The following is a 26,130-nucleotide window of genomic DNA, read 5'->3' as shown; positions in this document are numbered from 1 at the left end:
GTTATTCAATCACTTTTCAGAGCCCGATTATCGCCTGCGTAGCCCTTTCGTTACAAGAGCCATTGAAGGGTACTGGTCCTTTGCATTTCATTCGCCTGCTTCTTTAAGTCTGACGGCCACATTGCTATTTCGTGAAGTCTCTGAATCCGCAGAAGTCTGCATTTTCCCGTTGTCACTTAGCTAGGGAGCCACTGAACTAGTGCCCGCACACACTAGTTACCCAACTCGGTCACTTGGTGCCTACATCACAATGCGAAGCAACCAAATATGTTTCCAAGCTGGCAGTGCCCAGAGTTTCCCTTTGATGTCCCTTCGACAAAGGAACCACTACTTTTGCGGGAAGCCACAAAATACACACTCAAAGTCATGACGCTTCATATTATCTTGTATTGACATAACTAAATCATGCAATTCAGTATTTAGCTTAAGTAAATCATCACCATTAATTAATCTTTTTTCTTAAGGATGTAAAGAATAAGCCAACGACTGACTGCATACTTAGTATTAATCAATAGATAAAGTTTCAATATTGAATAACATTCAGTCACAATGCAGTACTTATTGGGAATTATTGTAAATTGGTCTATAGTAGCGATAACTTCTTACGACCTCAGCTTTGTGAGTGTTACTAAAAATAATCCTCAAAAATATTGCAAAACACTTACTGAGGATATATATGCCGAACGTGCCTTTGATGCCATGCTAATAATTCTCAATGCTAATACAAAATCAACGAAGGACTTAATGCTTGAGGGCCTGTATCAACAGGAGAACATTCCCAAGGTGATTATGACTAATAGAGCAGAAAGCTTCCTATACAAACAACGATTTAATGAAGATATTCTCTTAATAATTTTCCTAAATGAAGACAAGGAGTTGGATTTAATAGACTTGGCAGCTTATACCACGAATTATATGAGACAAACCCGAATCCTTATAATTGCAGAATATGTAAGAGATAAGGAAAAGTTACTGAAATTATGCCAACATTACAAAATGACCAATGTTTTAATGTTGTTATACTCAACTGCTGCTGAAGGCTTATTACAGTTGCAACCCTATCCGGATTATCATTGGCAAAAGTTTCACTTCAACTCCTCATCACAACTCCTTTATTATCCTCAACATTGGCGCAATATGAAAAATCGAACTCTATTGACGTTTACCGATCAAACTCTTCCAAGGGCCTTAGTCTTTCCAGATCCCAAGAGCGGGCAACTAAAACTAAATGGCTATCTACCTCGCATGGTTATGTTATTTGCCGAACTTTATAATGCCTCTCTAAAAATGTCCCATCCCTTGGTAATGGGTAAAAAAACTCACTTTTCAATTATCAATCAAATGGTGGATCAAAATCTAATGGATATTCCCATGGTTACAGATAGTTCTGTCAATGGTCATTGGTTGAATATGAGTGATACATTTGAAATTGATCAGGGATTTCTTATGATACCATGTGCCCATCCTCGTTCCATTAGAGAGGTATACATGGTCTTGCTTAGTGGCACCTTTATATGCTTCGTTATCATTTGCATCTCATCGCTGTCATTTGTGCACACACTCTGCGAATATGTGAATAAGCATCGTTGGAATTACATCAACTTCATAATCAATGATCGCATAATTCCCGGCTTCTTGGGTCTATCATTTTCAACTCGCAGCATTTCTTTGCTTAGCTTAAAATTAGTCTACCTCCTGTTGTTTTTTGGAGGTCTCTATACCAGTACCCAGTTCTCGGCAAACATTGGCAGCCTCTTTACCATTCCCAGCTATCATCGTAAAGTGGAAACTATAGATGAACTTAAACAATCATCTCTAAAAATTCTTATGTTCGACAAGGAAGCCGAAAGTATCATCAGCAGAAGAGAGCATCTAAGGGAATCCATAATTTCTAGCAAAAATATGTCTTATGTTCAGGAGGCTCGTCTAAATTTCAACAATTCCTTTGGCTACTATACCTCGGCGACCACGTGGCGCATATTTAGACGCAAGCAACAATATTTTACATACAAAGAATTTTGTGTTCCAGATGGATTAACTGTTTTCCGATTCATACCTTGGAACATTCCTTTACAACACAACTCTCCCTATAAAGAGCCTTTGAATTATCTCATTCATCGTGTTCATGATTTGGGTCTAATGGATGCTTGGCATTCAATGTTGTTTTCGGATATGCTGAAGTTGGATCTAATCTCCCTACGCGATCCTTATCCTAAGCGAGCATTCAAACAAATGACTGTAAATGATTTATTTTGGATTTGGCTAATTGTTGTAATTGGTTTGGCATTGAGTCTTTTGGTATTTTTCATAGAGTTGATGTTGTATAATTTTTGTTATAGAAAAATGAAATGATAAATTTTCGATAAATAAAAACAATACAAATTTATTTTTAATAATTTTTTTTAGATTCTTTCGGCCAAGAAGAAAAGGATTTTTGGTTTTGGATATGAATTCGCAATGAAGAAGCAGTTAGCTTCATCAAAAATGATTTTTATCTATTTGTGATGAGTATCATTTTGAAAAGTAGATAAAACGTATATCGGACTTGACATAGTTCTGTATCATAGTTTAAGGATAGGTCAACAAACAATAACAAGTAATAGCGTGCTAAGTTCGGCCGGGCCGAATCTTATATACCCTCCATCATGGATCGCATTTGTCGAGTTCTATGCTCGGTATCTCTTTTTAGGCAAACAAAGAATATTGAATAAGAACTGTTATGCTATTGGAGCTATATCAAGTTATAGTCCGATTCGGATCATAAATGAATGCAGAACATTGTAGAAGTCATTGTGTAATATTTCAGTTCATTCGGATAAGAATTGCGCATTGTAGAGGCTCAAGTAGCAAAATCGGGAGATAGGTTTATATGGGAGCTGTATCAAGCTATTGATCGATTCAGACCATATTGGACACGTATAATGAAGATCATAAAAGAAGCCGTTGTACAAAATTTCTTCCAAATTGGAAGAGAATTGCGCCCTCTAGAGGCTCAAGAAGTCAAGATCCCAGATCGGTTTATATGGCAGCTATATCAGTTATTGGAAGTCATAACAAAATACCTCATGCAAAATTTCAGCCAAATCGGATGAGAATTGCGCCCTCCAGAGGCTCAAGAAGTCAAGATCCCAGATTGGTTTATATGGCAGCTACATCAGGTTATTGACCGATTTGCGCCATACCTAGCACATTTATTGGAAGTTATAACAAAACACTTCGTGCAAAATTTCAGTTAAATCAGACAAGAATTGCGCCCTCTAGAGGCTCAAGAAGTCAAGACACAAGATCGGTTTATATGGCAGCTATATCAAAACATGGAGATATTAAAACCATACTTAGCGTAGTTGTTGGAAGTGCTACCAAAAAACTACGTGCAAAATTTCAGTTAAATCGGACGAGAATTGCGCCCTCTAGAGGCTCAAGAAGTCAAGATCCAAGATCGGTTTATATGGCAGCTATATCTAAATATAGACCGATTAAAACCATACTTAGCGCAGTTATTGGAAGTGATACCAAAACACCATGTGCAAAATTTCAGTTAAATCGGACGAGAATTGCGCCCTCTAGAGTCTCAAGAAGTCAAGACCCAAGATCGGTTTATATGGCAGCTTTATCAAAACATAGGCCAATTTGAATCATCCATAGCACAGTTTTTGGAAGTGATATCAAAACACTACGTGCATAATTTCAGTCAAACTGAACGAGAATTGCGCCCTCTAGAGGCTCAAGAAGTCAAGGCCCAAGATCGGTTTATATGGCAGCTTTAATTAAACATGGTCCGATTTGGCCCATTTACAATCCCAAACGACCTACACTAACAAAAAGTATTTGAGCAAAATTTCAAGCGGCTAGCTTTACTCCTTCAAAAGTTTGCGTGCTATCGACAGACAGACGGACATGGCTAGATCGACTTAAAATGACATGACGATCAAGAATACTTTATACTTTATGGGGTCTTAGACGCATATTTCGAGGTGTTACAAACAGAATGACGAAATTCCATCCTATGGTGGAGGGTATAAAAAAACGTATATCAGACTTGACATAGTTCTGCATCATAGTTTAAGGATAGTGTAGACATATACACTAAAAATTTTAAATATACAGGGTGGCTGATGAAAGCCGCTACCAAAAAAAAATGTAATAACTTTTTTTCTATTTAATAATAATAATTTAATAATTAATTTAATTAATTAATTAATTAATTTAATTAATAATAATTTAATAATTAATTTAATAATTTAATTTAACATGAATAAAAGAAAAATGTATTCCATACACCGAAAAAAAAATGTAGCAATATTCATCATTGTAGCAATATTCATCAGCCACCCTGTAGTAATGCGTACAAAAGATATAAGGGATCAGATCGTAAAATAAATATATGTATTAGGGTGGGGCGACAAGTGTGGAAGGAAAAAAATCTTAATGGCCATTTCACGTTTCTGATCCTTTGGATTGTACTGAGCAGAAAAGTCCACTAGAAACAGATTTCGAATTTCAGTTTTTTCTCAGACTTTTGTCCCGTTATTTTAGATATAACCGATATGGACCATTTGCAATCCCCAATGAACTGCATCAATATTAAGTATCTGTGCAAAATTTCAAGCGCTCTAAAAACTTAAAAGTAACCTCGAAGAAGAAAATTTTAATTTTTAGGAAATGTCATATTCATCTTCCCCACATGCCCTACACATGTTATGACTTGCCGCACCGATTTTGCATAAGTGAGCTCGTAGTTTTATGTGTCCCGTTATGACACCAAAATCTATACTGACCTCCTTCTTACTTCCTTTCAGTAATAGCCTCGTCCTCTCACCATCCGGATCGCCCCCTGAAATTTTCGCCGTCCTACTGTTTCGCTGTTCCACAGTGTTACAGGCGTTTGTCGTCCACGCGCTTGAATCGGACTGTGTTAACTCGAAGGCTCCGGGTTAACCAAGTTTATCGACAGCAGCCCTCTGGCCTTCACTGCCAAATTGGTTGTCCTTTCATTCCCCCTTACTCCGTTATGGGCCGACACTCAAACGATGCGGATTGTGTCATCCCCAAAGAGGGCTATAATCTCCTTCTTACACTTATTGGTGACCATAAGAATGCCAAAAAACTTTTGAACGAATCGCATCATAAATCTCCGAAATCTGGTGTTTTTAGAAATTAGGGTAACGAGAAGTGCTTTTAAGGGGAGCGAAATATGAATATCAAATTCGTGCAACACTCCCAAATCTCTTTAATTTGAGCCCCATATTACCATAGTCGGTAAATATGAATCGTTTGCAAGGTGTTTTGGGGCTGGGGCGGCCACCGGTACTTTGCCCTGAAAGTAGATATCTTTACCCCCAAATACCGTTGATTTGAGCTCCAATTTGTCATAGTCGGATATGAATTTCAGTTTAGGGGGTGACGCCCTAAAGCACCACCAAAACTGAACTTCATATCCCCCGAAACACTTGGCTCCAAAATTTAATATCAAATTCGCTTTCTACTCTCAAATACCTTCCATTTGAGTTCCATATTGTCGTAATGGGTCAATTAACCTATTTGACGTATTTTAGGAGGAAAGCGCCACCTGGACTTGAACGCAAATACCTTTCATTTGAGTCTCATGGTCGGCTAATATGCGCATTTGGGGGTGGGGCGACCTCGCATTACTTGGACCTAATTTTTTAATGCCATATTTGTGATTTAATGCCGAATACTTTTCATTTGAGTCCCATATTGATAGGAACACCGAATATAACTGTTTAGAGGATTTTTGGGGTTGGGACGTCCCGGATATCCGTTTTCTAGTCTCCAATATCTTTCATTTGATACCCATATTATGCCCATCGGTCCACTTTTAGTTTTGGGTGGCGTTTTTGGGGTAAGGGGGAGAAACCGCCCCCATCAGATATCAAAAAAATATATAGCCTATGTTTCCTTCCAAACAAACTTACACAATCTATGACAATTTTAAGAAAATTAGTTCAGCCGTGTTTGATTCTACGCTACAAACAAACAAACCGAGTCCCATATAGTCCTGATGGATTATATGCCCATTTCAGGCGTTTTTGGGGGGTAGGGTGACCCCCTATACTTCGATCTGATTTTGTATGCCAGATTCTTAATCTTCTCCCGAATACCTTTCATTTGAGACCCATATTGACATGAACGTCCAATATGTCTGTTTGGGGGAATTTCGGGGTTGGGGCGGCCCAATGGGTACTTAGACCCAAAACCATAAAACCATATTCGTATTCTATTTTCCAATACCTTTCATTGATTTTGGGTTGTGTTTTTGGCATAAGGGGGAGGGTCCGTCCCCCTTCCGAAATCAACAAATTATAAAGCCTATTTCTCCTTCCTGTCCATATCCGCAATTTAGTCCCGAGTACCTTTCATTTGAGTTCCATATTGTCATGATCATCCAAAAAACCTATTTAAGAGGATTTTGGGGTTGGAGTGGCCCCCCAGATACTTGGTTGTGTTTTTGGCATGAGGGGGAGGGTCCGTCCCCCTTCCGAAATCAACAAATTATAAAGCCTATTTCTCCTTCCTGTCCATATCCGCAATTTAGTCCAGAGTACCTTTCATTTGAGTTCCATATTGTCATGATCGTCCAAAAAATCTATTTTAGAGGGTTTTGGGGTTACTTAGACCCAATTTTTAATATGAAATTCGTACTCTACTCTTAAATACCTTTCATTTGAGTTTCATATTGTCCACTTTTATTTCTTGGATAGTACTTTCGGGGTTAGGGGGAGGGTCCGCCCCCCCTTCCAATATCAGAAAATTACATATCCTATGTTTCCTTCCAGACCAACCTACACAATTTGTGAAAATTTCAAGGTAATTGGTTCAGCCGTTTTTGAGTCTATACGGAACAAACAAACAAACACAAATTCAATTCCTAGGTCACTATTTCGAGGTGTTACAAACGGAATGACTAGATTAGTACACCCCCATCCTATGGAGGTGGGTAAACAAATTTAAAAATTGGCTAAGAAAAGCCTTTACCAACAAGAAATTAAAAGACTAGACTCTGCGAAAAGTTTAAAAGAAAATCAAATTTTCTTTGTCGAATTTCTTGAACACTATAAGAGATATGCCGCATATTTTGTGTAGGGTTTTTGAGTACTTTCCAGCAAATACTCCAACCATAAATGCGCTCTTGGGAGCTCGTACAATAATTTTCTAATGCGAAGGTGATCAACTTTGAAGGCCCATCAATGGCTCTCCGGGCTCTCTAGGGCTACGAAATATTGCACATAGTCTGCATAACACCTCAGCTATAACCATGTACCGATATCTTTATTCGTTTACAAATGGCAGACTTATTTCCACTAATTTTTTTCTCATCCCACTGTGAGTTTGTGCTGCATAATTCATTGCTGGTCGACCAAGCGCTTCATAGGCGGTTAATAATGTCTCTTTGTCCACACCTCAAAGATTTGAGGATTGGGTTTCCGTTTCTTACCCTATCGCAGACTGTTGTACCATGCGTTGAATACGAGAAGGGGCTGTCGATACTCATGCAATTCTTTGTTCATCGACATAGCAAAGATACGGGAGCCATTGAGCCAATGCCCAAGCTTATCTTCCTAAAGGGGTCACTTAACGCCTCCATCGCATGGCTGTCGATACTCCGGCAATTCTTTGTTCATCGACATAGCATAGACACAGGAGCCATTGAACCAATGCCCGAGCTTGTCTGCCAAAAGTGGTCACTTCACGCCTCAATCGCATCGCAAGTGAAACAATAATGTGACCAAACCCACTGTCGCCGTCGTTTTACCTGGTATATCTTCGACACAGAAGCCACTGAGCCAGTACTCAAGCATCGTTTGGCTTCTTTACCCCTGATGGTCACATAGTTCTTTCATCAAGTCTCCAAATCCGTCGTAGCCATCCTTTTGTCCGCTGAAGGAACCAATGAACTAGTGCCCCTCCCCTTATCTACCCCTCACCTTCACGTAATGCTTTCATCACATCGAAAATTAACCCATCATGTTTCCTAGTCCGCAGTCACCAAAGTTTTGTGCGATGTTTCTTCGGCACAGGAGCCACTGATTTTTGCGGCGCACAGTGGGCCAAATGGCAAAAAAATTGGAAATAAGTCTACAACTTTTTATCTGTTGATTTTAGCCATACAAAATGTTCTAGACATTTGTAGAGGAGGACATAGGCTTTCAGAAAAGTGCTGTTGTTGGTCCATATCTTTAATACAGGGTGAGCTACAGGGTGTCAAAGTTGACCACTTTTGACTTCTCCAAGCTTCTGGGGGCCATAACTTTTGATCTACTCAACCGATTTACATGATTTAGGACTCTAGAGAAAGAGCTTGACAAGATCTAAAAAACTTATGCATAAAGTACCATGCCATCGTGTACTGTTAAGGAGTTATGAATTGTTTAATTTTAAAATATGAAAATTTGGCCTTGGTTTTTTTCAGTGTTTTTTAAATAACTCCGTCAATTTTAAAGCTATAAACTTCATACTTCACACAAATTATGCCAGCATATGTGTGCATAAAATACAAAAGGAATCACGTGAATATCTTTGGCGGTTTAAAAATGGCATCGTTTTCAATATGAAAAATATTTTTTTTGTCAAAAAATTGCAAAATTTTTCAAAAAAGATACTCCCATTTCCTTTAAGTTTTCGCAAACTTTGGCCATCAAAGCATTATCATTTCTTTCCATTTTCACAAAGTCGAGGTATTAAGAAAAGTTTTAAGTGCTAATTTGGCTAATTTCGATATCAAACAACACCGTTATCTTAAGACCAAAATGGCCAATTTTTTTACTAAACTTCAAAAGTTTCTCACTGGAAAAAAAGTTCCACGGGGATTTTTTCGCTTTTTTTGAACTTAAATGAAAGCTTAAAATGTTCCCAACATTTTAAGGTATGTCTCGCCATATCCTAGCCATAAATGAGATCGTAGCTATCAAAATACTGAAAAAAGTCAATTTTCAAGTAGTGCTATATTCATTGCTAAAAAACAAGTATTACGTCACATTTTATTGCAAAGATGTTAAATAAACTTTTATTTGGTAACACTTCTTCTACAAAACACAAAAAGAATCATGGAAATATCTCTATTCTATTCCATTTTATGGAACCGGCAATAAAAAAGTCAATTTTTCAAAAAAGTCGAATTTCCCAAATTTTGTTTTTGTTGTCCTAATTGCACATGACACACTATAGCCATATTTACGCAACATACCTTATCGTAAAGGAAATTTTCATACCTTTCCAACGATGTATAAAACATTTCTCAACTCGGATTCTATCTACTCTAAAATTCATTTACACTTCATTAAACTCTATATAAAAATGTCTATTTGTGAAATGGAACCTTATATGGGGCCTACACTAAAACATTGATAGATTTGCCCAGGGTTTACAATACAAATGTGTTAGAATAAAAAAAGGTCTCCTGCCAAAGTTTAAAAAAATTGGAATAAAAATATGTGTTTTAGAGCGAAAACACTTCGCATCGGCGTGCGTTTGTATAGTACCTACATCTATTTTTAATGTAAGCTGATGATTTTTGAATAAAAAGTAACCTAGAAATATACCTGCATATATATATATATTTGTGTTAAGATTTGATGCAGACAAATGTTACCTGTTTCGCTATGTCGAATTCCCAGGAAATCCACCGTATCAATGAATGTGAAAAAACCTACCCATAAAAAATTCATTGTCATTTTTTTTAACCAAATTCGAGTCCAGGTAAATAATTATAGAAGAGTAAGTAAAAAGAGGCACTTTGGACCCCTTTTTACGATTGCGTCTGATACCTGAAATGGGTCATTAATTGTGAATATATTGCATAAATATTTGAACAAAATCCAAATTTTCTTCATTATATTTTGTAGAGGCGTAAAGGACATTTATAAGTTATGGAAGTCATACTGAAGTATTCCACTCTTTCGAAAATTGTATGGGACATCAAAAATGATTCCAAATCATACACGGAGTCATTTAAGGAACTTGTTTACACTTTGGACCACATATATGGAATAAGGCTAAATAAAGACGCTTTAGACAAACTTGAAAAATTCTACAAATCATTTGAGAGAAGGTTGCCAGAATGTTCATTCGCAAAAATCAAGTTTTTCAAAATGTATGAGAAGTGGCTGAAATCGGATCTACTTATTGAAATTAAACCGCTGATTCCCGGCCGGCCTAGCAAAGCATACGACGAAGTTACGGAGAAAACCAAAAAGAAAAAACAAGAGGAACTATTGGCGGCACATCCGCCAAATTTAATAAAAGATACGTTCAAAACAGCATTGTTAAAAACACAACCAAAAAATGTTGGACGAATTGTCGATGTTTTACCATTAGCATCTCCGAAAAGGGTAAAGAGAATGGTAGAAAGTATTCCAACTCCAAAATCGACTACAGAATTCACGGAGGAAGATGCACTGGCCCTGATTTTGAACCTAGGCCTCTCAAGAAACAAATACTCAACAATGAGGAAGGCTCTTCGTGAAAAAGGATGGGGTTGTTTACCCTCAAAACATAAATTGTACAACACCAGGACGAAAATGGTGCCATCAAATATATACGTGGACGAATTAAAAGCAAGAGTGAAACTTGCTGATCTTGTTGAAAATACAGCTGTTAGAATTATTTCTAATTTTACTGAAGAACAGTTGAACACATGTAATAATTCCGAAGTGGTTTTGATCAGCAAATGGGGTTGTGATGGATCATCTGGATTTTCCGAATATAAGCAACAAACAGAAATAGATACCAACTTCGCATCAATTTTCATGGCATCATTAGTACCATTGAGAATGAGATTGTACAAGGACCAATCTTCATCATCGAAAGAAAATGCATTTCAAGATATATGGATAAATAGAACACCTGGGTCAAAATATTTATGTCGCCCAATTCGGTTTGAGTATACAAAGGAAGACCGGAACACAACACGATCTTTGGTGAACGAAATAAAGGAAGAAATTGCTGCATTACCCATGATTGTTATAAACCAATTGGGAAGAAATATAAAAGTTTCGTTTCAACTACAACTCACTATGATCGATGGAAAGGTGGCAAACGCATTAACTGGCGTTATGTCCAATTGGAGATGCAATATTTGTGGCAAGAAGAATGGGCAATTCGAGGACAAGTCTGATGAAAATTTAGTAAACGAAAATGCGCTCAATTTCGGTATTTCGCCCCTGCACTGTAGAATTCGATTCATGGAGTATTGTTTGCATTTATCGTATGACCTTAAATATCGGACTAGCCCTGGAAACCGCGATGTCTCTGCTAGAAACAACCAAGATCTTCACAAAATGAGGCAGGAAGAGAAGAATCGAATCCAGTTGGAGTTTAAACAAAAGGGACTTATAATAGATAAACCTCTTTACGGATACGGAAGCACAAATGATGGCAACTCGGCAAGGCGGTTTTTTGAGGACCCCGTATCGACATCTAAAATAACCGGTCTTGATGAACACTTGCTAAGACGATTCAAAGTGATTTTGGCTGTAATCAATAGCAAAAAGATGATAAATTCAACCAAATTTGAAGCTTATAGTAATGACACAAAAAACATTTTATCTGATTTATATTCGTGGAAAGCTTTAACACCGACAGTACATAAAGTCTTACATCATGGCAAGGAAATTGTGGAATACAACATACTTCCGTTAGGAGAACTTACAGAAGAAGCTCAGGAATCCCGTAATAGAGATGTTAAACAGTTCCGGCTTTTCAATACCCGAAAGAGCACCAAATTTAACCAAAATTATGATTTACTTCAATATTTATTGTTATCGTCTGATCCGGTACTATACAGCATCAGAACTAAATGGCTACCAAAAATATGTGACGATATAGATAAGGACGATCCCGATGCCATTCAAATTAAAGAGCTTTTAAATTTTGATACCTTAGATTATTTGGTAGAGAATAAAATCAAATAATACAAAACTAAAATGCTTTTTTATTTTGGGAGTAGCTAATATACATATAAACGCACGCCGATGCGAAGTGTTTTCGCTCTAAAACACATATTTTTATTCCAATTTTTTTAAACTTTGGCAGGAGACCTTTTTTTATTCTAACACATTTGTATTGTAAACCCTGGGCAAATCTATCAATGTTTTAGTGTAGGCCCCATATAAGGTTCCATTTCACAAATAGACATTTTTATATAGAGTTTAATGAAGTGTAAATGAATTTTAGAGTAGATAGAATCCGAGTTGAGAAATGTTTTATACATCGTTGGAAAGGTATGAAAATTTCCTTTACGATAAGGTATGTTGCGTAAATATGGCTATAGTGTGTCATGTGCAATTAGGACAACAAAAACAAAATTTGGGAAATTCGACTTTTTTGAAAAATTGACTTTTTTATTGCCGGTTCCATAAAATGGAATAGAATAGAGATATTTCCATGATTCTTTTTGTGTTTTGTAGAAGAAGTGTTACCAAATAAAAGTTTATTTAACATCTTTGCAATAAAATGTGACGTAATACTTGTTTTTTAGCAATGAATATAGCACTACTTGAAAATTGACTTTTTTCAGTATTTTGATAGCTACGATCTCATTTATGGCTAGGATATGGCGAGACATACCTTAAAATGTTGGGAACATTTTAAGCTTTCATTTAAGTTCAAAAAAAGCGAAAAAATCCCCGTGGAACTTTTTTTCCAGTGAGAAACTTTTGAAGTTTAGTAAAAAAATTGGCCATTTTGGTCTTAAGATAACGGTGTTGTTTGATATCGAAATTAGCCAAATTAGCACTTAAAACTTTTCTTAATACCTCGACTTTGTGAAAATGGAAAGAAATGATAATGCTTTGATGGCCAAAGTTTGCGAAAACTTAAAGGAAATGGGAGTATCTTTTTTGAAAAATTTTGCAATTTTTTGACAAAAAAAATATTTTTCATATTGAAAACGATGCCATTTTTAAACCGCCAAAGATATTCACGTGATTCCTTTTGTATTTTATGCACACATATGCTGGCATAATTTGTGTGAAGTATGAAGTTTATAGCTTTAAAATTGACGGAGTTATTTAAAAAACACTGAAAAAAACCAAGGCCAAATTTTCATATTTTAAAATTAAACAATTCATAACTCCTTAACAGTACACGATGGCATGGTACTTTATGCATAAGTTTTTTAGATCTTGTCAAGCTCTTTCTCTAGAGTCCTAAATCATGTAAATCGGTTGAGTAGATCAAAAGTTATGGCCCCCAGAAGCTTGGAGAAGTCAAAAGTGGTCAACTTTGACACCCTGTAGCTCACCCTGTATTAAAGATATGGACCAACAACAGCACTTTTCTGAAAGCCTATGTCCTCCTCTACAAATGTCTAGAACATTTTGTATGGCTAAAATCAACAGATAAAAAGTTGTAGACTTATTTCCAATTTTTTTGCCATTTGGCCCACTGTGCGGCGTCACTAATGGCATCAGGAGGCATTCAACGTCATGACATTATGACCAATCACAATATTTCCTTTTTGATAAAGCCTAATCATGCTATTCAGTACTTAGCTTAAGTAAATCATCACCATTAATTAATCTTTTTTCTTGTGGACATCAATCAATAGATAAAGTCCCAACATTAAAAGCCATTCAGTCACAATGCAGTATTTATTGGGAATTATCGTAAATTGGTCTATAGTAGCGACAACTTCTTACGACCTCAGCTTTGTGAGTGATACTGAGAATGGTTTTCAAGATTATTGCAATACACTTATTGAGGACATATATGCAGAACGTGCCTTTGATGCCATGCTAATAATTCTCAATGCTAGTACAAAATCAACGAAGAACTTAATGACTGGAGGCCTGTATCAGCAGGAGAACATTCCCAAGGTGATTATGACTAATAGAGCAGAAAGCTTGCGATATAAACAACGATTTAATGAAGATATTCTTTTAATAATATTCTTAAATGAAGACAAGGAGTTGAATTTAATAGACTTGGCAGCTTATACCACGGATTATATGAGACAAACCCGAATCCTTATAATTGCTGCATATGGAAAAGGGAAGGAAAGATTACTAACATTATGTCAACATTACAAAATGACCAATGTTTTAATGTTGTTATACTCAACTGCTGCTGAAGGCTTATTACAGTTGCAACCCTATCCGGATTATCATTGGCAAAAGTTTCACTTCAACTCCTCATCACAACTCCTTTATTATCCTCCACATTGGCGCAATCTCAAAAATCGAACTCTGTTAACTTTTACCGATCAAACTCTTCCCAGGGCCTTAGTCTTTGCAGATCCCACAACAGGGCAACTAAAACTAAATGGCTTTCTACCTCGCATGGTCATGCTATTTGCCGAACTTTATAATGCCTCTCTAAAAATGTCCCATCCATTGGTGTTGGGTCACAAAACTCACTTTTCAATTATCAATCAAATGGTGGATCAAAACTTAATTGATATTCCCATGGTTATGGATTCTGTAGCCAATGGTCATTGCCTGAATTTGAGCGACACCTTTGCAATTGATCAGGGATTTCTTATGATACCATGTGCCCAACCTCGTTCCATTAGAGAGGTATACATAATCTTGCTTAGTGGCACCTTTATATGCTTCGTCATAATTTGCATCTCATCACTGTCATTTGTGCACACACTCTGCGAATATGTGAATGGGCAACGTTGGAATTTCATCAACTTCATAATCAATGATTGCATAGTTCCTGGCTTCTTAGGTCTATCATTTTCAACTCGCAGCATTTCTTTGTTTAGCTTAAAATTAGTTTACTTCCTGTTGTTTTTTGGAGGTCTCTATACCAGCACCCAGTTCTCGGCAAACATAGGCAGTCTCTTTACCATTCCCAGCTATCATCGTAAAGTGGAAACTGTGGATGAACTTAGACAATCACCTCTAAGAATTCTTATGTTCGACAAGGAAGCCGAAGGTGTCATCAGCAGAAGAGAAAATCTACGAGACTCCATAATTGCCAGTCCCAATTTGTCTTATGTTCAGGAGACTTGTCTAAATTTCAACAATTCCTTTGGCTACTATACCTTGGGGACCGCGTGGCGTATATTTAGTCGCGAGCAACAATACTATACCCACAAAGTATTTTGTACCCCGAATGGTTTAATTGTATTCCGATTCATACCTTGCAACATACGTTTACAACACAACTCTCCGTATAAGGAGCCTTTGAATTATCTCATTCATCGTGTTCATGAATTGGGCTTAATAGATGCTTGGCATTCAAGTTTGTTTTCGGATATGCTGAAATTGGATCTAATCTCCCTACGTGATCCTCATCCTAAGCGAAAATTCCAACAGATGACTGTAAATGATTTATTTTGGATTTGGCTAATTGTTGTAATTGGTTTGGCATTAAGTCTTGTGGTATTTTTCATAGAGTTGATGTTGTATAATTTCCCTAATAGAAAAACGAAATGATGCATTTTTTTTAAATAAAAAACAAGAAAGTAAATAGTTTATTTTTAACGAATTTTATACGGATCGAACTTAAGGTGCCCATCAACTCGAGCATCTATATATACAGGCTTGCTCCGGTTTTCGAAAACGAAAAACGTTGTTGTACCTAAATTTGCTAAGTTTTTACAAAATATGATGTGTTCTGAACCAAACTCGCCAGTGGACAGTGAATTTCCCATATTCCAGTGAAATCGTGTAATAGATCTTACATAGGCCCAAGACCTCAAATCGAGAGTTCGATATATATGGCAGCTACATCCATATATGAGCATATCTGAGCGATATTCGGGGAGAATATTTAGGCCCAACAAAAAGTTATATTACCGGGTACTTCAGTGATTAACCCGAAACAAGATTCTATAACCACTTACTAGTAGATATATCCGCAATAATACTTTAACATGGGCATGACCGAAGGGGGGGGCGGACCCTCCCCCATACCACAATTTTCAAAACCGCCAGATCTTGGAGATGTGTGCAGCGATTTAAGCGAAAGTTTGTATGCCACCTTATGGTACCCTAAAAATGCGAAATTGGTACAAAATTTTGGGGTCAAAAAACCTTGGGGGGACGCCCCATCCCAAAACCCACCCGGATGGACATGTTTACCGTTTGGGACAATATGGGTATCAAATGAAAGGTATTTAGGAGTAGAGTACGAACTTGGAATAGAAATTTGGACCAAAGTGTTCGGGGTGGTGCCCCACCCCCAAAAAACCCCCCAACAAGACTCTTTCAACGCTTTAGGCAATATGGGTATCAAATGAAAGGTATTTAAAAGTAGAGTAGAAATCTGCCGTAAAAATTTATTCCTAGGTTTCGGAGGGCCCTCCCAAAATCGCCCGCAGGACATATTTACCAATTAGGACAATATGCATGTCAAATGAAAGGCGTTTGAAAGTTGAGTACACATCTGTTATAAAAATTGGGTCCAAGGTGTCTACGGGGCTTCCCAAACCCCAAAACCCCTTAAACGGGCATGAAAGTCTAACGTCAGAAATGGGTATCAAATGAAAAGTCTTTGGGAGTTAACTACGATTCTGGTATACATATTTGGGATTGAGTCTAGGACCGGCCCACCCACTATATACCCTTCAACTGGACATGTAGTTCGAGCGGGATGATATGTGAATTAAAGGTCTATGTCAGTAAAGTTCTAATCGAATGTTTATACAAGGATTCAAGATTAAAAGGATTGGTCACGCCCTTCCATTTAGCAGGACATGTAAATCGCGACAAAAAAGGACTGAAATAAATTATCTTTTGGGTCCTGGCGTCGAGGGGAGCGACCCTCTCCTCCCATTAAAAACCACACCAAACTACCATGTAGGAAAACCGAGAAAATATTTTTCTCAAATGAAAGGATATGTCAAAGTGCAATCCCACTCCCCCTATCCCACCGAAAAAAGGAATTAAAAATTATATATGAAAGCCCATCAGGATAGAATAGGACAGCAATAAAAGGTCTTTAGTAGAAGAGAACACTTTTTACCCCCAAATTGGGATAGACACAGAAGGATAGAAGAAGGACCTATGGATCTTTAAAAATGTGATATCCCAAGTAGATAACCAAAACAAAACAAAAATTAGTACGGATCTGAACAAGACCCATTGCCCTGATAATTTTGATAGACACCTTCGAAATGCTTGACATTACAGGACCAAACAAAATAGTGCTCTATGATATTATTTTTCAAACTCTCACCCTTCAAACTTTCTGTAGAAAAATTTGTCTGAGACACATTTTTCTATAGAAAAATTTGTCTGAGACACATTTTTCTATAGAAAAATTTGTCTGAGACACATTTTTCTATAGAAAAATTTGTGTGAGACACATTTTTCTATAGAAAAATTTGTGTGAGACACATTTTTCTATAGAAAAAATTGTCTGAGACACATTTTTCTATAGAAAAATTTGTCTGAGACACATTTTTCTATAGAAAAATTTGTCTGAGACACATTTTTCTATAGAAAAAATTGTCTGAGACACATTTTTCTATAGAAAAATTTGTCTGAGACACATTTTTCTATAGAAAAATTTGTCTGAGACACATTTTTCTATAGAAAAATTTGTCTGAGACACATTTTTCTATAGAAAAATTTGTCTGAGACACATTTTTCTATAGAAAAATTTGTCTGAGACACATTTTTCTATAGAAAAATGTGTCTCAGACAAATTTTTCTATAGAAAAATGTGTCTCAGACAAATTTTTCTATAGAAAAATGTGTCTCAGACAAATTTTTCTATAGAAAAATGTGTTTCAGACAAATTTTTCTATAGAAAAATGTGTCTCAGACAAATTTTTCTATAGAAAAATGTGTCTCAGACAAATTTTTCTATAGAAAAATTTGTCTGAGACACATTTTTCTATAGAAAAATTTGTCTGAGACACATTTTTCTATAGAAAAATTTGTCTGAAACACATTTTTCTATAGAAAAATTTGTCTGAGACACATTTTTCTATAGAAAAATTTGTCTGAGACACATTTTTCTATAGAAAAATTTGTCTGAGACACATTTTTCTATAGAAAAATTTGTCTGAGACACATTTTTCTATAGAAAAATTTGTCTGAGACACATTTTTCTATAGAAAAATTTGTCTGAGACACATTTTTCTATAGAAAAATTTGTCTGAGACGCATTTTTCTATAGAAAAATTTGTCTGAGACACATTTTTCTTTAGAAAGATTTGTCTGAGACACATTTTTCTATAGAAAAATTGGTCTGAGACACATTTTTCTTTAGAAAAATTTGTCTGAGACACATTTTTCTTTAGAAAAATCAGACAATTTTTTTTTTTATACAAAATATTTTTCTTTTTTTTACAAGTTTAACTGTTATTTTTTTTTTTAAGAAAGCTTTTGTTTTATTTATTGCTTCAATATTTCTCTCTTATCTCTATGGAGACAGGTTAGGTACAATAACGACCCATTAAAATCTCACCAAAAAATACCACAGTGCTAATCGTAAGACCCAAGACCCATAAAATCCACAGCCAACTTAAATCACCTAAATTAAGGACAGATGCCTCTGCGTTATCATTTCCATGATGCAGATGAACTTCATCCATTTTCAACAAATCGGTAAAAGTCTGCGAATGCCAGGCTTGCATCAGACCCAATTCATGCACACGATGTATGAGCTCATTCAAGGGTTCTTTAAATTCCGAATTTCTTTGCAGACGGAGGGCAAATGGCAGCGGCGATATTATTGTCAGATTATTGTAGATGCATAAAATCTTATGTGATAGGCCTTGCTGCTGCTGTTTTAACAACTGCCAAGTAGTTGTAGTGGTGAAGTATCCAAAAGAGGTATTGAAACTTTGGCGCATTTTCTGATAGAAAGCATTGTCCTTTGTTATGATAAGCTTTTCAACGGCATATGGGGGTTCCCGATATATATTTTGCGGAACCAAAATTGTCACCGGTGATCTGTTCAACTCATCAAAGTCTTCTATGTGTCGGTGGTAGGGAGGTGCGGTGAGCAAAGTTCTCAATCTGGCCCCAAAATGCAAACTGATATTTAGACCTGTAAAGAACATTAGAAGGTATAGCCACTTGAGAGACACTAGCGGTGATAGCCTGGCTGTGAAAGATTGACCCAATACGCTAGGCAGGGCTTTGTCATCCAGAAAAAAACTCCAGTATTGAACAACTTTCCCAAAAATACAATCAATCAGTGTATGTATAAAGGAAAACAGAATTGTACAAAAAATGAGGACACCAATGAATTCAAAATTCAACAACAAATGGAAAACCTCACGTATGGTGAGAGTTGTGGGACAAGGTACCATCAGTTTGACCTGTGTCACTTCCAAGCTATCGGAGTTTAGATGCCATTTTCCATCTTCCCCATTATCAGTGGTCATGGGAATTTCGACCAGATCTTGTTCCAGCAATTCTCGAATGTCTGTATAGAAGGTGGACTTGTCGGTCCTTGGAGTTTGATACGGCTGCATAGTAGCATTGTAATGTTTCATAAACATTTGAATTAGTTTGCCCAAATGGCCACTGTACTGTATATTGCCTTTGGTATCTTTGAAAAGAAAAACTCCTGGAATAGATTGTTCAGCATAGACAATAACAGATTTTTTATGCATATTACGCCAATATTCTGGATAGAAGTAACCATTCTCTGCAGGGCATGACCAATGATAGTTTGGATAGGGTTGCAATTTCACATAGGAAGACAGTAGTCCACCATTGTCCTTTAAGTAAGCCAGTACAACCCTTGTCATTTTATAACTCTGGAACGTGTCTAATAGCTGCTTCTCAAATGGAATCGAAGAAGCGTTTGTAGCCACTAGAATTCTGGTTTGTCGAGTGTTGTTTAAAAACTGAGCACATGCATCCAATAAAACTGCATCCACATTTTCCGACATCAAGATAACAGCAATGATATTCTTGTTAAATAGTTTTCCCAATTCAAATTCTTGGCCCCTTGTCATAATGATTTTAGGAACTTGCCATTCATAGATGGCCTTTGTATTCCAATTTTCCCTTTCTGAAGAAATCGATTTTAACAGCAAAATAGATTCGAAGCTTCTTTCTTTGTAAATGTTTTTTAATAATTCGATTAATTTTTGAGGATTTGTCCATTTTTTGTTTCCACACAGATCGATGTGTATGCCAAGTACGGAGGTAATTGTGGTCGTGATGATTAGAAACACAACCAATTTATGCAAATCCTTCATGACAACTAAATTCCAAGTAAGGAAATTAAAATCATTTATTGTGCCTTCATGTAAGTGATTTATAATTCCGGTGTATTTGAAATTTGATAATTGCCCATTTGAAGGACATTTATCAAATGTCCTTGTCAATGAAATATAAATCACTTGTAGCCAAGTCATTCATTGGGCTAAGGGCAGAGTCTAATCTAGGTGAGGTTTAAATGAATGATAATTGGATGAAAAACGCCTTTTGCCTCATAAATACGTTAACCGTATTACGTAGGTCTATAACATGTTCGGCATAGGTATCAGAAAGGCTAATAAAAATCTTCATGGCAAATTATATAAAAATCAGGATTGTGCTTGGATTGCACTCCCACCAAAAGCCTTATTAATTTTTATGGGCCTAGCTGTCCGGTAGAATTTTTTTTGGTTGAGCGGCCTTCATGCATTTTTCCCAAACCTGGATATCAGTTTCGTACTTTACTGTCTCGATCGGCCTATATGTCCGTTTGGATTTTTTTCGGCTTAGGGTGTCACTAACATATTCCTATTCTGCTTCCAAAAACATTTCATTTGAGTATTAAACAGTCCCTCTCCCTCCACATGTCCACTTAGGAGAATTTTGTGGGTGGATCGTCCCCCACAATCTTTGAGCTCCATATTTTCTCGATCAGCCTTTATTTCCCTTTGGCACGGTGCAACTGAACCAACTTTAAATAGCCAAGTAAAAATGCCCTAAGTTCAGCCGGGCCGAATCTTGACAACCCACCACCTTGGGTTCTGCTAAAAATTTATACAAAATAAATTTAGTTGAGGGGCACTATTTTATTCTACAATAGGCGAACCGGACCCTCTCCGCTGCGTTTTCTTTAACTCTTTATTATCTTGTTAGAGTGGGAATACTTCACCCTGAATGCGGATATCGAATTCGTGCCATTGTAGCCCATGACGCTGAACGCATTCGAATCCTGCCGAGAACATCGGACAAAGCGATGGTTGGCGACATTTGCGAGGTACAATGCCATGTATGGTCATTTAAAACATTTTCCCCAAAGAGGGAAAATAGGTATCAAAATCGTTATTTATTCCCAACGGAAATAAAGTTCAGTTTAGGGGTTGCTTTAAGGCGTACCCAAAACACTTGGCTCCAAAATTGGATATCAAATTCGTTTTCTACTCTCAAATACCTTTTATTTGAGTCCCATATTGACATGAACTTTGAATATATCTGTTTCGAGGAGTTTGGGGGTTGGGAGGCCCGCTAAGTACCTCGACCCAAATTTTAATACGATATTCGTTTTCTGGTCTCCAATACCTTTCATTTGAAGCCCTTATTGTGCCCATCGGACCACTTTCGGATATGGGTGGCGTTTATGAGGTAAGGGGGAGGGTCCGCCAGCACCCGATATCCTTCCAGGCAAACGAACACAATCTATGAAAATTTTAAGAAAATCTGTTCAGCAAAGTATAATATAGTCATGATGGGTCTAATGGCGTTTTTGAGGGGTGGCGTGACCCCCTATACTTCGATCTGATTTTGTATGCCAGATTCGAAATCTACTCCCCAATAATTTTCATTTGAGCCCCACATTAAACTAACATCCAATATGTCTGTTTGGGGGAGTTTTGGGGTAGGGACGGCCCGATGGGTACTTAGACTCAAATTCTAATATTCGTATTCTATTCTCTAATACCTTTCATTTGATACCTATATTGTCCTGATTGGTCCACTTTTGATTTTGGGTTGTGTTTCTGGCATAAGGGGGAGGGTCCGTCCCCCTTCCCCCTTGGACCCAACTTTTATTATGAAATTCGTATTCTAATCTCGAATACCTTTGATTTGAATCCCATATTGTGCCAATCGGTCCACTTTTATTTTTGGGTAGTATTTTTGGGGTAAGGGGAAGGGTCCGCCCCCTCCCGATATCAAAAAATTATATCGCCTATGTTTCCTTCCAGACCAACCTACATAATCTGTGAAAAGTTCAAGGACATAAGTTCAGCCGTTTTTGAGTTTATACGGAACAAACAAACAAACCGACAACCAAACAAACAAACCCAAATTGAATTTTATATATAAGAAGACTAGCTGAACAGGGCCCGCTCCGCTGCTTACTTTATCTGAGCCCCATACTGGCACGATCAAGAAAAATTCCTCTTTGGGGGTGTTGATATGACTTTTCAGATATTTTGCCCCAATGTGGATATCTTTTGGTGCTCTACTCCCAAATTGCTTTCATTTTAGTCTTATACTGGTATGGTCGGTGAATATGTCCCGTATGGGGGTATTTTTGTACCCTGGGGGTGTTTTGGTACCCCATGTATCAGATTCGTGCTCTAGTCTCAAATACCTTTCATTTGAGCCCAATATTGTCATTATTGGTTAAAATTTCCATTTGGCGGGCTTTGGAGGTGGGGCGGCCCCCCTAGATATCCCACCTCAAATAAGTATACCAAATTTCGGTTTTTGAGTTATTATAAACGTACTAAGTTTCGCGTAAATCGCTCCATCAATCTCCTAGATTTGACGCTTTTGAAAATAAAGCTAGGGGAGGGTCCGCCCATTAAAGTTTGGATGTTAGATCTACTTCATTCTTTTGGTTCTGGTGGTGTATTGGAGTAGCCAAACCCTTTGCCCGAAAGTGGATATCATATTCATACTCCGCATCCAAAAACCACATTTCAGCAACATATTGCTATAGTCGGTATATATGTGTGGTTCAGGGGGAGTTTATGAAATGGGTCGTCCATGAAACACTTGGCCATAAAACGGATATCAGATTTGAGCCTCTTTTTTTGCTATAATCCACAACTATGTCCAGTTTGAGGGTAAGTAGGGAGGGGCAGTCACCCACGCACTTAGAACTGCAAAAATATCAGCTCTTCTGTTAAATTCTTATTATTCGAGCCCCAATTGCAATTGGTTTATGGGTAGTTTATGGAGTGAAACACTTGACCTCTAAATTGGATATCAAATTCCCCCGAACACTTTGGGCGAAATTTGTATACTAAGTTTCTATACATTTCGTTCTTAGATACCTTTCGTTTGATACCCATATTGTCCCAATCGGTAAACATGTCCTTGCGGGGTGTTTTGGAGGGTGGGGAGACCCCTCAGACAACAAGGAATACATTTTCATTTCAGATTTTTACTCTATTTTTAAATACCTTTCATTTGATACCCATATTGCCCAAAGCGGTGAAAGAGTCCTATTGGGGGGTTTTTGGGGGTGGATGATCCCCACCCCGAACACTTTGAGCGAAATTTGTATACTGAGTTCGTACTCTACTATTAAATACCTTTCATTTGATACCCATATTGTCCCAATAGGTAAACATGTCCGTCCGGTTGGGTTTTGGGATGGGGCGTCCCCCCAAGATATTTGAACCAAAAATTTTATACCAATTTCGTGTTTTTGAGGTATTACAAGGTGGCACACAAAATTTCACTCAAATCGATCGTTCGATCGATAAATCGTGGAAGTCATAACGGAACGCCACATGCAAAATTGCAGCCAAATCGGGCAAAAATTTAGGCTTCCAGGGGCTCAAGAAGTCAAATCTTGAGATCGGTTTATATGGGAGCTATAAGAGGATCTTGACCAATTTGAACCGTACTTGGCACATTTGTTGGAAGTTATAACAGAACTCTATGTGCTCTATTTCAGCCAAATCGGGCAAAAATTGTGGTTTCCAGGGGCTCAAGAAGTCAAATCCGAAGATCGGTTTATCTGGAAGCTATATCAGGTTATAGACAGATTCGGACCGTACATTTGTTGGAAGTTATAACAGAACTCTATGTGCATAATTTCAGCCAAATCGGATGAAAATTTTTCTTTCCAGTGGCTCAAGAAATCAAATCAGGAGATCGGTTTATATGGGAGCTACATCAGCCTATAGACCGATTCCGACCGTACTAGATACAGTTGTTGGAAGACCGTACTAGACACTGTTGTTGAAAGACAGTACTAGACACAGTTGTTGGAATTCATAACAGTACACCACATGCAAAATTTCAGCCAAATCGGATGAAAATTATGGCATCCAGGGGCTCAAGAAATCAAATCGGGAAATCGGTTTATATGGGAGCTATATCAGGTTCTTGACGCATTTGGACTGTACTTGGCACAGTTGTTGGAAGTCATAACAGAGCAATATATGCAAAATTTCAGCCACATCGGGCAAAAATTGCGGCTTCAAGGGGGCTCAAGAAATCAAATCGGGAGATCGGTTTATATAGGAGCTATATATAATCTGAACCGATATGGACCATTTGCAATCCCCATCAATATTAAGTGCCTGTGCAAAATTTCAAGGGGCTAGCCTTACTCGTTCGAAAGGAAAAATAACAAGTGAGTTATATACCCTCCACCATGGATCGCATCTGTCGAGTTCTTTGCACAGTATCTCTTTTAAGGCAAACAAAGAATAATGAATATGGACGGAGGAGGAGGAGGAGCTATATGTAGTTATTGTCCGATTCGGGGCTCAAGAAGCATCGGGAAAATCGGGAGATCGGTTTATATGGGAGCTGTGTCAAGCTATAGATCGATTCAGACCATATTGCACACGTTGAAGGCCATGGGAGAAGCCTTTGTACAAAATCTGTGCCAAATCGGATGAGAATTGCGCTCCCTAGAGGCTCAGGAAGTCAAGATCGCAAATCGATTTATATGGCAGCTATATCAGGGTGTGAATCGATTTGGACCATGCTTCGCATAAATGTTGGAAGTGATACCAAAACACTACGTGCAAAATTACAGCCAAATCGAATAGGAATTGCGCCTTCTAAAAACTCAAGAAATCAAGACCCAAGATTGGTTTATACAGCGGCTATATCAGGCTAGTTCGACTTAAAATGTCGACGATCAAGAATATATATACTTTATGGGGTCTTAGACGCATTTCGAGGTGTTACAAACAGAATGACGAAATTAGTATACCCCATCCTATGGTGGAGGGTATAAAAATCGATATTCAGACAAAAAAAATTGATAGTATCGATAATGTCATCGTTATTTTGCCATCGTTATACCAGCCAGTGGTATACTTCCCAATTTCTCGGCGCAGGCAGTGGGACTCGCAGACGAGCGTTATGGGATTCATTGCGCGAACCCTACTAACCCCGAAAACAACAAGCTGAATCTGAGATGAACAATGTATTCAACTAAAATAAGCGGAATTTATGGCTGGAACACTTGATGTAACTTAGGCAAGCTGTGGTCTACTGTTAAGTCATTCTTGATCCTCGGTGGAAGGAATAACGGGACCTCAATCACTTTTGGCGACGTAAATGTGACTGTGACTGTATCCGGAGATGCGCCAAGTTGCTCAATTTATTGTGTATCCCTAGAATGACAGAGCTAGAACCAGGAGAACCATTAGTCCTATGGTCTGCGAGTTTATGGAGTGCCATAACAATTTACAGTGGACGAAGTTACGAGTGTCATCCATGGGCCCCGACGGAACCTCAACATTGATGCCGAAGAATCTGGATTTACCTGGAATTGAGTACCTTACAGCTGTCCTCAACCTATCCTTGAACACTCATATAGTATCCGATGTGCGGAAGATGGGCAGAGTGATCCCGCTACTGAAGCCTGGAAAGAATCCGAGTGAGGGGGAGTCGTACAGACCGATCTCTCTTCTTTCACCAGTAGCCAAGACGCTTGAGGCACTACTCCGAGCCTCTTTGGAGAATTTCTATTCACCTAGCATCAGCATGGATTTCGAAGACTGCACACAACTGTTTTTCATGCCATCGCCATGTATTCCATCAGACTAGGCCAGACCAGATATCTGCAACCAATTCTTCAGCCACATTGTTCTCTACATACACGCATGAGGTGTGGAGGAAGCTGAAAGTTATGGTCGATGGTGCAATGATTCAGACCATCAAGTGTCCCAAAATACTTGGTGTCATATTTGACAGCTCTTATAAATTCCCCCCACATGGTTAATGTGTCATAAAGTCAAAATTAGAAACAAGGGCCTCAAGTAGAGCGGGCAAA

The 26,130-nt window shown here is 37.7% G+C and overlaps 2 protein-coding genes across 2 annotated transcripts; both read left to right on the top strand.

Moving 5' to 3' along the window:
• Positions 1-549: 549 nt before the first annotated feature.
• LOC106087532 (uncharacterized) lies at positions 550-2,505 on the top strand. The gene is made up of 2 exons (XM_059365717.1): positions 550-2,298; positions 2,407-2,505. The coding sequence occupies exons 1-2, from the start codon at positions 550-552 to the stop codon at positions 2,503-2,505; spliced, it is 1,848 nt and encodes a 615-aa protein (XP_059221700.1).
• Positions 2,506-13,601: 11,096 nt separating this feature from the next.
• LOC106087533 (uncharacterized) lies at positions 13,602-15,404 on the top strand. Its single transcript, XM_013252591.2, has one exon. It carries the CDS (start codon positions 13,602-13,604, stop codon positions 15,402-15,404), a length of 1,803 nt encoding a protein of 600 aa, XP_013108045.2.
• Positions 15,405-26,130: the final 10,726 nt, after the last annotated feature.

Source organism: Stomoxys calcitrans, chromosome 3, assembly GCF_963082655.1.
Source record: "Stomoxys calcitrans chromosome 3, idStoCalc2.1, whole genome shotgun sequence".
Taxonomy (NCBI): Eukaryota; Metazoa; Arthropoda; class Insecta; order Diptera; family Muscidae; genus Stomoxys; species Stomoxys calcitrans.
Note: the sequence above shows the minus strand (reverse complement) of the source record. Positions and strands in the feature narration are given on the sequence as shown.

Bases quoted from the DNA above. Each gene is read 5' to 3' on its own strand.
- LOC106087532 (XM_059365717.1), top strand. From the start codon at position 550: ATGCAGTACTTATTGGGAATTATTGTAAATTGGTCTATAGTAGCGATA. The intron at 2,299-2,406 runs GTATTTTTCATA...AATTTTTTTTAG, and splicing joins GTTTGGCATTGAGTCTTTTG to ATTCTTTCGGCCAAGAAGAA.
- LOC106087533 (XM_013252591.2), top strand. From the start codon at position 13,602: ATGCAGTATTTATTGGGAATTATCGTAAATTGGTCTATAGTAGCGACA.